The following is a 16,781-nucleotide window of genomic DNA, read 5'->3' as shown; positions in this document are numbered from 1 at the left end:
CATTCATTACAGGAGAAAATTAAGGCCACGTCTGCTGCTGTGACCGCTGTAGAGGTGTGGGGGAAAACAAGGTGGGATGGTGGTGGAGTGTGTGTTTAAGCGTATTCATACAAAAGGTGACAGGGTTAAGAGATATCGGTGTGCGGGGGTTTGTGGGGAGAGAAAGCTACCGTAACATGCTATTACACAATCTGTCATTACAGCACACACACATATACACACACTCTTCTATTACCACTAAAAGCTGAAAATATTTCCCAGCCTCTAAGCTACTGTGTTCCATCCATGCTAGACACCTCTGCAGCTGGTCCCTGAGTGAGCCCCTTTCCTTGTAACTTTACACTGGAAGACTGACATAAAAGTGAAGTGGGGAGGGGGAAAAATTATATGGAAATCAATTTTTTTCTAATTAACTTTGTAAATTTCCCGCTGAGCTATCAGACATGGGGGCCTCATGTGTCGTGCCGAGTCCTATAATGAAATCAATTTGGTCCAAATTGTTTCAGGTGACTTTTAATGAGTATCTAATATCCGCCTTAGGAAGGAAGGTCAGGATATCTGTTTGTTATTTGTTGTTGTTTTTTTTTTTATTTAAGTGATGGATCGCCCGCAGGAGAAATATGGATGCTTCCACCCTGGAGGACTGGGCAGAGCTCCAGAACAAACAGCGTGAATGTAAATTCTTGTTTTTAGTGCGAAGCCTCTTTAGCTGCACCATGGGTGTGACCTAGTTTGTTTTTTTTGATACATTGCTGTGTATTTACTTTTTATTAATTCCATAATGAAAGACAAACTTTTATTGGAAATGTGCACCTGTGTTTCAGCAGTGCCAAACAGAACCATGCAGGAAAAGTATAACAGAGTTTAATAACAGGGAGGGGGGGCTTTTTGTGGTCTTGCTTTAAATGGAGCTCTCGCATTCATAATTTACTCCACTCCCTCTCTTTCAGTGGCCAGCCTCCCAGCCTGAGGAGCTCGTTAAGCTTTGCCTTACAGGGAAGACTAATGGATGGCAGAGAAAGCCCCCTCAGGACCCTTTAGCATCGTTTCTGTTGGTCTGCTCGCTTAGTATTCACTTATGTATTTTCACCCTACTCTGAGCACAATATCATGAATAACCATTGCTAATTCATAAACACACTCGGCGATACGGGACCTCGTTCATAATTATCTGAGCTGTAGAAACGCAGTTCCTCTCCAATACCATTCCATTAGCAAAGGTGGTGATTTCCTTGAATAAGGGGAGAATCTAGCCTGAATTTTTAATACCAGCATTCCGGCTCCGGGAGGCGAGGGAAGCAAAAGGGCAACATATTTACTCAAATAGCCCGTTTTTTCTCTTTGGGGCAGATGGAGTTATTGTTATTTTCCTCCCTCCTGCCCCTTTTTTTTCCTTTCATTTGGTTGTGTAACAGCATCTCTCCATGGGGTTCTGCGGATGGGGAACTTTGAGAGGAGCACATTCCTCTCGTTCCACCTCGGCCCTTAGATGAAGTGGGGTTTTTTCAGCGGCCCTCTGCTCTCCCAGAGTCATGGCAGGACCGAGGGAGACAAGAAAAGACTGGTAATGTAGCGAAGCTCTCACTCCTGCACATTAGTAACAAATTCTATGGAAATAGGCTCACAGTGCTCAAAGAGGTGCCTCCACCATTTCCTGAAAGCATTTAATTTGCATTGGTTTCAAAGCAATAGTTGTACCACCACACGGTCTTACCTAGAGGCTTTACACAGGATTTTCTTCCCCCGGTGAGAAACTTTTTCAAGGGGAAACAGTGCTGATTTGTAGCAAAGTTTGTCAAATGATTTAAAAACACATGCTCAGCACATGAAAACACTATGAACATGGTAAAAAGAGAATAATGAATTCTGATCTTTGACCTTACTTGAAGAATAGCAGAATATCCCCTGGTAAAAGCCTTTTCCTCTGAGTGGAATCTGTGGCTGTTTATTACTTTTTTTCAGAGAATTTAGTCCACTTCTTGTAATACAGAGAAATCAGTCTCAGAGAACTGCTAGAGATTTGACTAGCAAATATGTGAACTGTGTTCTTCTGCACACGTTTCTACTGTTTGCAGACGACTGCATTTTATTTGTTTTCATTCGCTAATGGCGTGTCGCAGACATGTCAGCCGCATCTCATTTTGTTATTGAGGTTTTCTCCTTTTTCTTTTTGTCCCTGTCGCTTCTTTAGCTCTCAGTCTTGGCGAAGGAAAAGGGCTCCAGCGACCTTGCGACCCCAATCTCACTTGAGACAGATGAAGCAGCCTCTTGCCTCACCCCCCCTCCCTCCCTTTTTCTCTTCCATTCCCCTCCTCTCCTCCCTTAATGACGTCTTTGTGCTGGCCATGACGAACCACACGCTCGACAACTTTTTACTGAGGGGGCTTTGGCAGGGGCGGTTGTGTTTTCTAACACCCTGATGTGTGTGAGAGACCATGCATTTGTGCGTGGTGTAAATATTGGTGTCAAAAGCAGAGGGCAGACCGATCACCAGCTCCGAGGACGATGCAGGAGAGAGAGCAATTATGTGCATTGCGCCAAACACAAAAGCACGCTGGTCGGCTGCATAACAACAGCTTTCTTATCTGGCTTCTCACTGTCTGCCTTTATTTTTCCACTCACAGCATCACTGCCAAACATACACTGTGGATGTACAGTATATGTTTCTCCCTGTGCCCTTTATCACTCCCTCCACCTCTCTCTCCTCGGATAATTTCATGCTTCTGTCTGCTAGCCAGCCTTCATGCCTAGCTGCCTGTGCCATCCAGGCATATTGGGAGGAGGAAAAGGCAATTTGGCTCTACCCAGCTCCCCGCGGACCTCTGCTACTCTTCACACTGTCATTCGTTATGAGACTTTTTACTAACAAGGCGTGCGTGCTGAGATGCAGGATGAGATTGTGTTTCAAGACATAATTCACTGAATTTGGTCCTCTTAGCGATGCAGCTGTCACATGAGAATTTCTCCACCACACACTTTCAGAATGTTTTCAGGAAGGTGTAAGAAGTTGCTTTAGCTGTTGCTGTTTAGTTAACTTGTTTGACTCCTAGCAGTGAAATAAAGAGGATAAACCGATGCTAAAGAGTGATCTATCCCTTGTGGAGGCTGGGCAGGGAGGAGTTAACAGCGCGCTGCTCCTCTTCTCTCCGCTTGATGACATCAGTATTGTCTCTGCATCCATGAAATTAATTTTTCTAATCTTAGTCAGCAGGAGCGGGGGAATTTGCACACATTAATATGGAACTCGATCTGCACTCGCCCACTGCTGCAGTCTCTCTTCTCCTCTTTCTCTCCCCCTCTCCTATCTTTTCTCTTTCCAGCCCTTCTATATTTTTGTATATAAAACCCGTAGACCCAAAATGCACAAGCTTTGTTCTGGGGGCCGAGGCATCGCCGGGCCCTGCGGTGTAATAGGAGCGGGAGAGTTTTCTGCTGCTTGGTATAAATAAATAACATAAAAGACAAGGCTGATTGTCCCAGCAGACCAGCCGGCACTGGCTGCAGCATGTTGATTCTCCAGAGACAGACGCGGCACAGAGGATAAAGAGGATCCGTTGACAATAATTATCCTTATTTGTTTTTCCTCTCAAATACGCACAGGCTGAAACGGTTTCATTACACAGGTATACCAAGCTGCATTCTGTAGTAGGAGCTCTTAGAAAAAGGGGAGATCATCAATACCAGAAAAGGCATCATGGGGCTTATTTTCACACACAGGTTTGATGCCTCTTTCTAACGTGATATTCAGAACTAGTTTCACATGGCTATAATGGCAACCTTGTGACTGTAAATAGGTCTCAGTCAAATGGTAGAAAAATATGAACTGCTTTTTTGGTCATCACACAGGGTCTCTGAGGCATTGAGACTATGGGTACTACAAGGAATGAGCACATTTTGAACTTTTCAGTGCAATTTTAGAATGCTACACTGCAAATTATTTGGTGCTTTCCAAGATTTAAAAACTTAGATTAAGAAGTGCTAGATAAGTTAGCTTGTTTTAAAAGTTAATTTCTTATTTTAAGTGTGTAACTTTAAAGTATAATCTTAAATCAAGCATAATCATATCTTTTTTTGTCTCAGTTAGTCAGGAAGTCCTTAAACTAAGTAAAAACCTCTTAAGATAAGCTTCATTAATTCTCTCAACCACAGTCTCATCAAAATAGATCTTGTTTCAAGATTCAGTAACAAAAAGCATCAACTAGTCCATGGTGTACCCCGCCTCGCTTGCTTGCTATTCCACATTTTTCTGCGTTATTTGCTTAAATCACTCACCAGGTTGATCTGAGGTCTAATTTTTACTTTACAGAGGCCTGAATTTTGAAAGATCCTTCAATTGAAAAATGTTGATGTAGAACGGAGATGGTTGAGAGACAACAGAGCATTATTTTAATTTATATCCTTCTTTTGGGATTGTCTTATCTTCCTTTGGCATTAAGAACATATTTTTTGTATGATATTGCCATTTGCTCTGCAGCAAAAGTTATGTTAAAATGTCTTTGTTTGAGCCATAATAAGGTCTTGAATGTTGTCAGGCTGATTTTGAGAATATGCAGCAACCCTGACTCGCTGTTGATTGTGCTGACAGTTCAATAAATAGTGACAGTTATCATACTTGCCATCCTGGTTGTGATTTCAGTAGAAACATTAAGATATATGGTCTAAAAATATGGACTGGTTTTAAGTTTTATGGTTTATTTTAACATGGATTTAGACTGGGGCTGCACGGTGGCTCGGGGATTAGCGCTGTTGCCTCACAGCAGTAAGGTCCCTGGTTCGCTTCCCGGTCAGGGCCTTTCTGTGAGGAGTTTGCATGTTCTCCCCAGGTATGTGTGGGTTCTCTCCAGGTACTCCTAGTTCCTCGCACCACCACAAACATGCTTGTTAGGTTGAAATGTTAGAAATATATATGCTTATATGGAGTATATTTCACTTACTTTTAGGCTGTATGAAGTTCAGTTTTAAGCAATCTCAGCTTAAAACCAGAATTTTCTGCTAATTTTAAGCCTTTTAAAGGGTTCTGCCGACTTACTTATTTCTAGATTTGACAATGCTATTTCAAGGAATCTTGCCAAGTCAAATTATCTCATTGCACTGGCAGGTAATTTCACTTGATTTGAGAAGATTCAGACTAGAATCAAGTTTTATTATTTTTCTTAAATCTAGACAGATTATTTATGCAGTGTAGTAAAATAAAACAAAATCACTACCCATTGTAACAAACAGGTCTTAGGCACCCTTTATTGGGTAATTTCTTATTTAATGAGCAAAACAGTGACAAAACTCCCACACAGCTGTTGAAGTGTTTTTGTAAATTGAACTGTACTTTCTATCAACAGCTTTTTGAGCCCTTTTTTCCAGCCTTGGTACTTTCCAATTCTAATGATCCATAAAATATTAAAGATTGAACTATGCAAAGCAGATGGACCTACCAGACTCCATATGTGTCATTAGGGTAATCCATCCGGCAAAAATTCAATCTGTAACATTTATTTCTGATCCAAAAACAAATCAGACCAATTGGCGTCATTTGAGAAGAGTAGCTAAAGTCAGGCTTTAGTTGTACTGTGCGCTGGCAGCTAGTGTAGCTGTTATCTCAGATGTAGCTGTAGTATAGTTTATAATAAGTGGGCATTTCTTTATGAAATAAAGAGCAAAAAATGGCACTGAAAGATTTTTTATAACAGAAAAGATGTCCACATCAGATACAATAAAATTAGTTCAAATGCAATTAATCCATAGCAGCATGAATCTGAATATGAGGGTACGACAAGCTTTGTGCTATAAAGGAGGAGGCTGGGATGGAGGAGGTTAAGCTTTGCCAGCAGCATCACTGGGTGAATCAGCATTCATGCAGGCAGGGACTAGTGAGAGGTATGCCATATTTAAATGTACATATACAAGAGCTGTGATTGTCTGTTGGAGCTGGGAGGCGATAATTTGGACCAGCTGGACATCAGCTGATCACTGCTGGGCGTATGGCTACCATTTCCTGCATGAACTAAAACTGAGCTTCATTTTAGCTCTTCTCCTGACCTGCTTCAGCATGAATTTGTGTTTGTTACAGGTGGGGTTGACTGTACTGTATACACTAGGTAGCAATTAGCTTGGATGTAGCTGCAGTTAAGTGGCTGTTTAATTAGACCTCGACCACATGTCTTTATTAAAACATGAGAAAAGAGTCACATTGAAAGCTTCTCTTAGCAGAGATGTGTATGCACATCTCTGGATAGGCTTTGGCGTGAATTTTAGCCACTGACATGCACCACAGTAGCACTGGCCTGTACAGCTCAGGGTAACACTGGAGCTGTGCATGTCTACTACCTTATTTTGTCTTGTTGCCTTGATTGGCCTGTCATGAATCTGACAGACACAATCACAGAATCATCACATCTGATCACCGTCCAAGAATTTTGTTGTATGGGAGCTTTCCCAGAAATATATCCATGCAGTGTGTATATAAGACAGTCCATCTGGCATGGCAGGTTAGTTTTAAATCACATGGGACCAAAAATGATCAAAGGATAGTATATTTTTGTAAGGATACAACCTTGTATTGAACCATCAATACTGTACTGCTCTTTATCTTAAAAGAAAAATCTCATGATCTTGAATGTTCAGTAGTTAGTGTTTTGGAATTATATGCATCTATTGTGACAAACAAAATGCACTTGATGTGGTAAAAGTAAAAAAGCATGAAAAACACTAGCACTGTCAACATGAGAGCAACACTGTTGCAGTAGGACATGATGCCGTACACTCCAAGTGCCAGTTCCACCCAGGCCTCAGTGTTGATTGGCTGGTAGATGTATGACATCAAGCCTGTCAGAAAGTGTTGTGGGCAGGACATAAGGTGAGACTGTAGAGCAGGGGTGTCAAATTCAAATCACAGCAGGGGCCGGATTCTGAATTAAGGTCTAACCTGAGGGCCTAACAAGGTCCACATCAAACCAAACTGTAAACCTCATTTTTGCCGGTAATACATTATTGGGAAAAATAAGCATGGATGATAAATGATTTTAAGATTCAAAGAGTCAAAATGATAAGTTTAGAGGCTCAAAATCTGAGATAAAAAGTCAAGTGCAAAAGGTGAAAATACAAAATTAGATGTTAAGATAAGCTTTTAAAAGGCAAAAATATACAAAATAAAGCCACAGTCATGTTTTTAAGGCCAAAATATAACTTCAAATTTAAAACTGTGACACAAAAAAAATCAAAATTTGAGATAAAAAGTCAAAATGATAAATTGAAAAGGTCAAAATATGAGCTAAAAAGTCAATAATAAATAAAAAAAAGGCTAAATATTAGACAAAAGTCAAAATAATTAATTGACAAAGTCAGAATATGAGATGAAAAAATCAAAATGATAAATTTAAAAAGCCTAAATATTAGCTTAAAGTCCAAATACTAAATTTTAAAGGTAGAAATATGGGACAAAAGTCCAAATAATAGATAGAAGTCATAATTGTGCTATGCAAAATTGAAAATATGAAAGGAAAACAAATGAATTTCCTACATTTCCTACATACTCTTTATTTTTTTTTACATTTTTATGACTTAAGGATATTTGATATCATCCAGGTTAAGTTTACATTTTTATACTGAAGGAAATCTGCAGACCTCACATTTAAGGGCCAGTTATAATAACAATATGATATTATCTTGCGGGCCGGTTATTACTGTACCACTGGCCGGATTTGGCCTTGAATTTGACACCCCTGCTGTAGAGAGTGAAAAACCAGAAAGGAACACACATCCTGCAACAGAGCCAAAGTAGCACACATTTGAACTGATTGATTTTGGCAGATTATCAGTAGAACAAAATGCCAATACTGATAATCGGCTAAATGCCAATATCTGCATCATAATGTGTCTGGACCCACCATCACCTATTTTCTGTGAAATTACAACCATACATTCAAAATATAATCAACAGCTTCAGTTTATTTAATGAAATGTGTAGCAGCTTGGGCCTTAGAGCACTAAATATATGACTAATCAAATAAATAGGACACACACATTCAAATAGCACATCATGGGACATCAGTGGCCCAGTGGCTAGTTGAATCTGACCTGTGCCTCCTTTCCCTCATGTCATTCCCCACTTTCTCTCTCTCTCTGCTTTCTGACTCTACCCACTGTCCTGACTCTCCAATAAAGACATAAAAGGCCTTAGATTAAAACTTTAAAAAGTGCATCATTATAAAAGCTCAAGTTATGAAAGGACATTGTTTTATCAATGTTAACTGAATGAACACTCCTGAGCTGTTTAGTCGAAACATTCAAACCTCAATGGCTGTTATAAGATGAGTAGCATGTGATCATACTGTACTGTGGCTCCTCTGTCACTGTGCTCTGTGGATAGTAAATAACTGAAATGAGGGGCTGATGCAGACAGGTGATGATTTGGACATCTAGTGTGAAGGACAAGGGTAGCAATAGCCACAGGGACACAGTGTGTGGAGAGGATGTGGCTGTGTGCATTTGTCAGACATGTTCAAACGCATTCATTCACCACGGGTGATAAATCAGAAGATTTTTAAAAATAATTCCCCGCTTTCAAAATGAAATTGGAATAATAACCATTTACCAATATTGTTTTATGTTTGTTTGATCCCAGTGTGTGTCTCATAATCCACGTATCCAAGCCTTTTGTGTCGAGCATTTTGTCTCTTTCTGATTAACAACTTAGCACATTAAAGCCAGGAGTAAAATCATTTTTTGCAACATAAAAATGTTGAGCTCAGAAAAGCAATTTAGCAGGTTTCACCCCACAGTAATTTCACCCATGTTCTGTTTTAATGGCTTTGTTTTGAAAAAAAAAAAAAAAAAGGCTCACGAGAGTCAGAACGCTGGAGAGGAGTTCATAAATTGAATTTTAAATTTAGCAGTTGAATTACTATTGTCTCCCATGTCTCCCTCCCCCTCCTTCATTGAATGGCATGCCCAGATGAACAAAAGTGAAAAACACATTTGAAGAAAATAAAAAACCATTTCTGCGTATTCCCTCTAGTTTTTTTTATCTGCTGTCCCTCCTGGCACAAACACGATTCACTTCGTGTCATATTCATAATTTTTTTCCTAAGTACAGCCATTTCTCCGAGGGGAGGAAAAAAAATAACGTTTCAATTTGTCAAGAAGTGTTGTCGTTTTTTTGTGCCTGGTGGTGTGAGGGAAATGGTGGGCATATCTCGAGGAAAAGGCAGCAGTGGGCTGAAATCTCATTTAGTGGAACTTGTCATGAGAGCAGATATGAGGCTCCGTTTGGGGAGGCGGAGAATACCTTTTTTGCCACTGTGGACAGGTGTGGATAATGCCATGTGTGGAAGATAGACGGAGGTATCACAGAGCTCTGTATAATTTTATTGAAGCTGTCTTATTTGGGAATTTTTCCCACAAGTTTATATGAGAGCCGGAAGATCAACAGCGGGTGCAAGATTCTGCTAAAATACATTTCTCTACTTGTGTGTCAAATTGAGTGGCTGCTTCTCTCCTCCCAGAACTCTGAACTTGTGTCCAGTGCCCTCCTATGTGCACTTAATATTTTTGTTTGCAAGCATGTGTGTGTGTTTGTGTGAAGCTGGCAGCCTTGTGAGGGGATTTACTTGTGTTGCGCTCAGCGTTTTTGGCAAACGGAGGACCTCTTGAGATGGATTGGTGAACTGGATGAAGCTGAGGAGGGGGTGTAAGTGTCCCATATCACGGGTGGCACAGTGCCCTGGATTTACAGAAACTGGAGAGCGTCCCCTTTTCATTTCTAATACTGCTGTGTGTTTCTGTTAGTGTGCAAACATTTAAGGTAGTCATGTGTTGCCCTGCTTTCTAGGAAAATGACATTATAACCACATTAGAAACATGTGACCAGAGCCAGACTGGACAGAATGACTCTAAAACTAATTTCTCCTTTGATGTTTATTTGCTTAAATGATGTGTATTGCTCAGTTTAGATGTACTAAATGGCTAAATCTGTTTGAATGATGTTATTAGATCACTTTCATTCCTGAGCAGTCAGGCTCTTCATCGTCTCATAGAACAGAAACAAATTACATGATGAGTCAAGGTTTTCTCTCCAAAAAAGATTCAATCTGGAACAAATTCAGCTTCTTTGACTCAAAGTTCATCCATCTTGATTTAAAAAAAACAAATGATTTTCTGTATCAAATCCTGTTTTAAAAGGGTTAAACTCCACAATGGCTCATAGCTTTAATTAGTCCCTAATGTGTTTTACTCTAATGTTGGCGATCATTTAGTCAGATGAGATGTCACTTTTGTCCTGTGGTTAAATATTTCATTTTAGATCCCTGCTGCTGCGACACTCTAGCCTCTACAGCGTATGAAATGATTCACTGTTAGTAATTTTATACATGAAGAAGGGCAAAGCAAACGGAACAGCACATGAGCAGGAATACAACATCCATTAACACAGTGGTACTCAACTGGTGAGATGGGACCCAAAAGTGGGTCGCGGAGCTGTTTTCAGGGGGCGTGGAAAAAAATGGTGGTAAAAAGTCTGAAGTTTTGAACAGGGTTTTTCTCAAAGCTCTCAAGTCATGGAAACGTATTTTTTGGCAAGCATTGCACCAGGTCGAGGTTGTCCAAACTGTGGCCTGGGGGCCAAATGCACTGGTGGTCCAGTTTTAATTGGCCTGCAGCAAACTCGACTAGTAAAATGATTTTTGGCTCAGATTTGAACACGAAGCTTGTGCTTGACTGTATTGTATTTCATAGTTTCAGCACAAGGCAGTGCTACCATGCTAACCCTGTAAACAAATGTCTTGACATGAAGAATTAATTGATGTGTTTTTTGAGACAACACTGTACATGGTAAACATATTGGCAACCAAAATAATCTTGTTTTCTAACTCCCTGATAGGTTATGGCAGCAAATAGATCAGCTGATTTCACTCAAACCCTCATCAGCTGATGGACAGCTGATTTGCTCTTAGCACGCTTTTGGCTAATCGCTCTAATGCTGCCTTAAACTGCTCTTTCCTGGCCACGCTCTGCCACTCTCTCTGCAAGCTGCTCTTGCAACCCTCCTCCCCCCCAGCTCCTCCTTTATTCTGCTTCTGACAACGGCAGTCATTACTGATGCCTACTCTGCTTTAGGGTTTTTGCTGCTTTTGTCCCTGCCTTAAGATTTCCTTATTGGCATAGGAAGAACGGGAATGTTTACTGTTCGTGCTTGATGATTTCCGTGTTGGCTTATGGAAGAGCGGGGTGATCCCAGAACAGCCACACCACCAAACATAGATACCAGCAATAAGTTGTAATTAATAAAGAAATATTTATAGCCACAAATCGTGTCTTAAATACGGACACAACAAAACAATTCCAACATAAATTAGGGCAGTGGTTCCCAAAGTGGGCCGTGGGCCCCCCCCAGGGGGCGAGGTCATGATGGGGGGGCGCGGCAAGGTAAGGCTAAGCAACACAACTGATGACTTTGCCAGAATAGGTGCAGTTCATTGATACCACCTCAGATTCAACAATGCCATTGAGAGCCTTGGCCACACTTTCTCCTTTTGCAACATCCTACCTGTAGGAGACCGTTGATTTTTTCTGCCGTTGCCTTAATTAAGACAAAAAAATCAAATCAAAGCTGGACATTGACAATGGCCTGAGATTGTCAGTCACACAGCTGCACCCAAGACACAAGAGATCTTTAGCAACAAAAAAGCCTACAGTAGTCTTTCAAATTATGGCAGGACTTGCAAATCTTAAATATGCTTGTTGAGTTTGTATTTTGCTGCCTTTCTTGTCCAGGACACTCTTGTAAATGAGATTATTGATCTCAATGAGGTTTTCCTGGTTAAATAAAATTAATTAAATAAAATTTTAAGCCAACTGTTCATCTTCAGGGAGTCAGAATTTTAAAAAACTAAAGTTTTAGGTTATATGTTGTGCTAAATTGTATTTAAAAAAAAAACAGGAGTTCGTGTGCAAAAGTTGTGAATACCGGTGTTTGTCACACAGTTACATGCTTTTACACAGTCACATGCACGATGAGGGGTATGGGGGGCCCGACAAAAAAAGTTTGGTAACTACTGAATAAGAGAATAAAGATAAACTGAAGTAGAGGATGGGACACAATTTTCTGGTGGAAATTAGTTGAAGTTAAAATCTAAGATGGTCATGTAGGTCATGGAAAAAACCTCTTTAAACCATTGCTTTAAAGAAAGAGTAAGAAAGCTTTTTGGTGTTAATAACAGTTTTTAAGGACAAAAATTGGTATCATCCAAAACCTTTATCAGGAGGTCAGACCAGGAAACAGAAATTAGAAATGGTTTATCAAACTGGAAACTACAAGAGCACAAAATTGTTTAAAGAAAAAAACATTTTGCGTCAAAACTTTGATTTCAAAGTGCACCACACTGATGTCATTAGCTTTAAAATGTACAGCTTTGTGAACTGATGGAGCATGACCCCAGATCTAGACTGCGCATGATCAGAGTGGTACCACCTCTGTCTTAATCTGAGCTAGGAAAAATTCCCGGTGAACACATTGATGCATTTTATTTTACTCTGTCTTACTGTGATAACAGATGTGCTTTCTTGATGTTTTAACTCATTTATCTACTTTTCTTGGGATATCAAAGCTGCTCTTCCCATGCTAAAAATCAAATTCTTTAAACTCACAGAAAATTTGCAAAAAAGCATGCACACAATATCACAGAAAAATTGAGTAAAATGTGCTTGGTTTGTCTTGTTTTGTTTTTCAGACATAGATTTTGTTCCATCTAAAGTCCAAACTGGAACTTTTTTTATTAGATAAATACGAGTGGTTGAACATTTTGAGTCTTAGAGTCACAGGTGGGCCCTGAAGCTTCACCGGGTAAGAACCACTGCATTAGCACACACATTGCAGAAAATGTTTTTTTCTTCCTTGGAATAGACTCTTGAAATCCTGGTGATGCAGACCTTTGCAGGATAACCCCCCTACTCCACACGTACACCCACATACACCTCCATGCTGTGAAATGACTTTTAGACACCCAACAGTACTCATTCCTCCCTCTCAGGCTTTCTTTCTCCACATCTCTCTACCCAAACATTTCTCTCTCTCTTTTTCTCCTCTGCACTCCGTGAAGTAGTCCAAACTACTCCACGCACATGCCTCAGTAGACAAAACCACTTTAAAGCCGGAGCGCCGTAACCGCCCGCACGTAACCTGCTGAATAAAGTGCTCCCATCCCCTGACATGTCTGCTCGATATTAGCCAGGCAATATGAGGCAACGGCAATTTCTCCTCTACACTAGACAAGGTGATATTGAGTTGGGAAGGAGAGAGGGAACTGAGGAGGGAGCTGGTGGGTGAGGGGAGAGGGAACGAGGGGGGGTTAGTTGGGAGATGAGAAAGGAGGAGTGAAAGTGTGTGTGTGTAAGAAACAGTAGGAACAAAATGTCATAAATCACACATGAACCTACACGGCGGAGAGAAAAGGGAGAGAGCATAAGAGGAGAGAAGGAAGATAGAAGACATCCACATTATCTGCCTGGCAGACAGACAAACACGCCTCTACGGGTGACAGATTAGCATTAGCCTGACACACTGTACCAGAATTTTTCCAATGGCTCACCTAGACCCCAAACAACCTCTAAGAAAGGTTCTGAAATACTTACAATGGAATATATCGCCCTTGACGCCTTCTTTTTCTTCCTTTTCGCTTTGATTTTGTTTTGTGTTTGTATAAGAAGCAAGTTCTCAGCTTCTGTGAGTGGGTTCTTTGACTGCCCTGAATTTTCTCCTGGGATTCAAACTTGCAAAGTTGAGATGCTTTTTCCCAATTGTAATGCAACGTTTGAATCCCTGTAAGACTCCTAACCCTAACCTGCTCTCTGTTTGTGTTCATAAGTGCATAAAATCAAATGAAATAATCAGCTTTTCTAACATTTTGCTTTGAGCAACAACATGGAAAGTCAGAGTGAGGGCTGTGTGGTGATTAGTGGGCCTGTTGGGCTGTGGTTGTGGGAACAAGGCCATAGAGTTTTTATTGCTATTGCCTCCTGTCACTTTAAACAACATTTACAACACTTTAAAACCTCTACTCGACATTTAAGGAGAGATACAAGCTTTAGGCTTTAATTAAATCATTTTATTTTGGCCCTCTGCCTTAAGAAATTGCTCTTGATAAATGCGCAATAAACATCTTTGCTTACTTAATTCCATTTTGTACTTCATTTACGACCTATAGACCTTAATTTAAGGCTTCCACTCACTCTACTATTATAAAATAAATCATGGTGGCTGTGGTTTGGAGTGTGAGCACTAAGTGAACTTCTGTCATGGCTTCCAACTTGGCAGATGGTGAACAAATTAATTGAAACAGCTCTCAACCAATCACAGTGCACTGTGTTGAATAAGTGTAAAACAATCAGTTGAAATCCTAATGATGCATTATTCATCTCTCTCTTTCCCTCTACAGGTGGCCTCCATGGACTTCATGGCTATGAAGCGCTCGCAGCTGTACAACATGGCCAACAACCCCTACTCCACTCCACAGCAGCCAGGGGGCGGGCCTTACCCTTCCAGCCAGACATACACCTCACCTGCTTCACACAGATATCCAATGGGCATGCAAGGGCGGGGCCAAATGGGTATGAGCGGGATGCAGTATCCTCAGCAGCAGGTATGTTAACAGACCCTGAATCTTTATCCGAGCATGTCCCAGTGTGACTCATGAGTGAGTCAGCCCCCTCTACAGCTGAGATCCAGATGTTGTAGCTGGTGTTATAAGCGATATCGCTGCGGGACATTTGCTCCTCGTTGTGAGCATTCTCAAGCGTGTTCTCCCCTGAAGGCTTGGCGTGTTCAATTGGAGATGCAGTCTAAAATACCAGGCAGCACATCTCACACCCTGGCATGTGGTGGTGTCACTCCTGTTCATCACTCAGCTCCCCTCAGACTCCTACTTGAGATGGGTTTGATGCTCTGACTGTGTGTGTGGGGGGGTAAACTGTAATGTGTGTAAGCACATTTATTCCACATGCTTCCATTTGCATGATTGTGTATTTTATTTAGCTTCCGTAAGGGTGCATGCATTCTTGATTCTTTGTATGTCTTTTGGATTGTGTGCAGTGTGTAGTGGAATGCTCCCTGCGCAGTAAACATAGACACAGCAGAGCCGACCCACGTCACACTCTCCTTTTGCGACACAATAGGCCTGTGTTGGAGACAATAGTGCTTCTGTCTGCTTTATTGAGTCTTAAGTAAATCCCATTTGGACTGGATGGGTGTGTATGTGTGCAAATGTGAGTGTGTTAAAGGGAGAGATACAGAGAGAGAATGTGCGTGTAATAATCTGTCTGTTCTACTATGCATGTGTTTGCATGGATGATATGTGTGTCCCACATTTCTGCCAGATAGTGTGTGGGTCTGTGCGTGTGTATGACAGTCTGGTTCCATCAATGTAGATTGTAATGAAACAGCAGCACTGAGCAAAACAGCGAGAGAGAGGGGGGAGTGTCCCCTGCTGTCACTGCCTGCTATATTTAGTAATCTTGGTCTGCCGGTCTGGACTTGGACACCTCTTTCTGGGGCGTGCGAGCTTCTACACATAGAAAGAACAGAGAGAGAGAGAGAGAGAGAGAGAGAGAGGAGGGAAACACAGATGGACTAACAGACAGACTTCCTGCATTGTCTAAAAATAATGCACGAATGTGCATACATGCAGCAGAGAAAACTGGCATGTAATGTTTATGCATTTGCATGGAGATAGACTCTCTTAAACACCATTTTCACACTTTTCAGTATTAAGATGAATATCATACTGAGACAGAACAGTCACTTTGAAAAATGTATAGTGTGATATATATCAAAATTAAAAACATGTTATTTCCAACAATAGTAAAGTCACTAAAAGGAAGTGCTCATATTTGTGTTTTCTTGTGCTAATTTGATTAAGGAGTTGTAGCCTATGTGAGTTTATAGTGATTAGAATTTAAAATTAATAGATCATCATAACAATAACATTACCTACAGAATATGAATTAAAAGCTAAAACAAACATATTGTAGCTGTGATTAGAACTGTAAACAGAAGAGTATATTCCCTTCCTGTAATCACAGTTCAAGAACATAGTCCAATAGTAACAGTAAGCATAGTTTTAGGTATAAAGTGTTACACTGCTGATTTCACTGCATCAAATATTTTGTCTTTTTGGACTTACCATGCTCTGCAGTTGTCACAGAGAGATTTAATCTTAGAAACTACAAAGACTGATCTTTATCTGACACGTTTTGATGATGTCAACACCCTCCCAAAAGCAGCATCACTGAGTCAGCTCAGGGGTTAGGCCGTGTTAAATTTTCACGATTAGGAGAGGGTGAGATGTGAAGACAGGCCTGCATGGAGAGCAGTGCAGATGCATAATGATGCACAGTCACTAACACACTCAAAAATACATCCCTGGTACTGTTTTGTGATGAAATCCTCCGGCGTATTACATAGCCCAAGCGTAGCGCTATGGAACGTAATTAGTTCAAATAGAATTAGTTGTTCGCTCTGGCTATAGCCATGGGAAATGCGCTTCTAAAGTTTCTAATTATCTGGCTCTGGCTTTAAAAGCAGCACCACTGTATTGCCTATCTACAGCCGGTGAAATCTAGCTCACAGTAATGAGTTTGGAGGAGGAGGTTTAATTCCACCCTTTCGGATAAACGTAATGTGCCTCACCTACAGAAAGCGGTCAGGGGTCTGATCAGGAAGGAGCGAGGAGGGCTAAAAATGAGTGCCCTAGATGTGTACAGCAAAATAAATTGTATACCAAGTATTAAAGTGACTT

General features: G+C 40.8%; 1 protein-coding gene across 5 annotated transcripts in view; it reads left to right on the top strand.

The window, feature by feature from the left end:
• LOC121526521 (AT-rich interactive domain-containing protein 1B-like) overlaps positions 1-16,781 on the top strand; it is a 255,600-nt gene that overhangs the window by 18,164 nt on the left and 220,655 nt on the right. For all 5 annotated transcript variants that reach the window (XM_041813175.1, XM_041813174.1, XM_041813176.1 and 2 more), the window contains exon 2: positions 14,424-14,627. In XM_041813175.1, the coding sequence (XP_041669109.1) occupies positions 14,424-14,627 (204 nt within the window). The remainder of the gene's footprint in view (positions 1-14,423; positions 14,628-16,781) is intronic.

Source organism: Cheilinus undulatus, linkage group 18 (assembly GCF_018320785.1).
Source record: "Cheilinus undulatus linkage group 18, ASM1832078v1, whole genome shotgun sequence".
In the NCBI taxonomy this organism is placed as follows: domain Eukaryota; kingdom Metazoa; phylum Chordata; class Actinopteri; order Labriformes; family Labridae; genus Cheilinus; species Cheilinus undulatus.
Note: the sequence above shows the minus strand (reverse complement) of the source record. Positions and strands in the feature narration are given on the sequence as shown.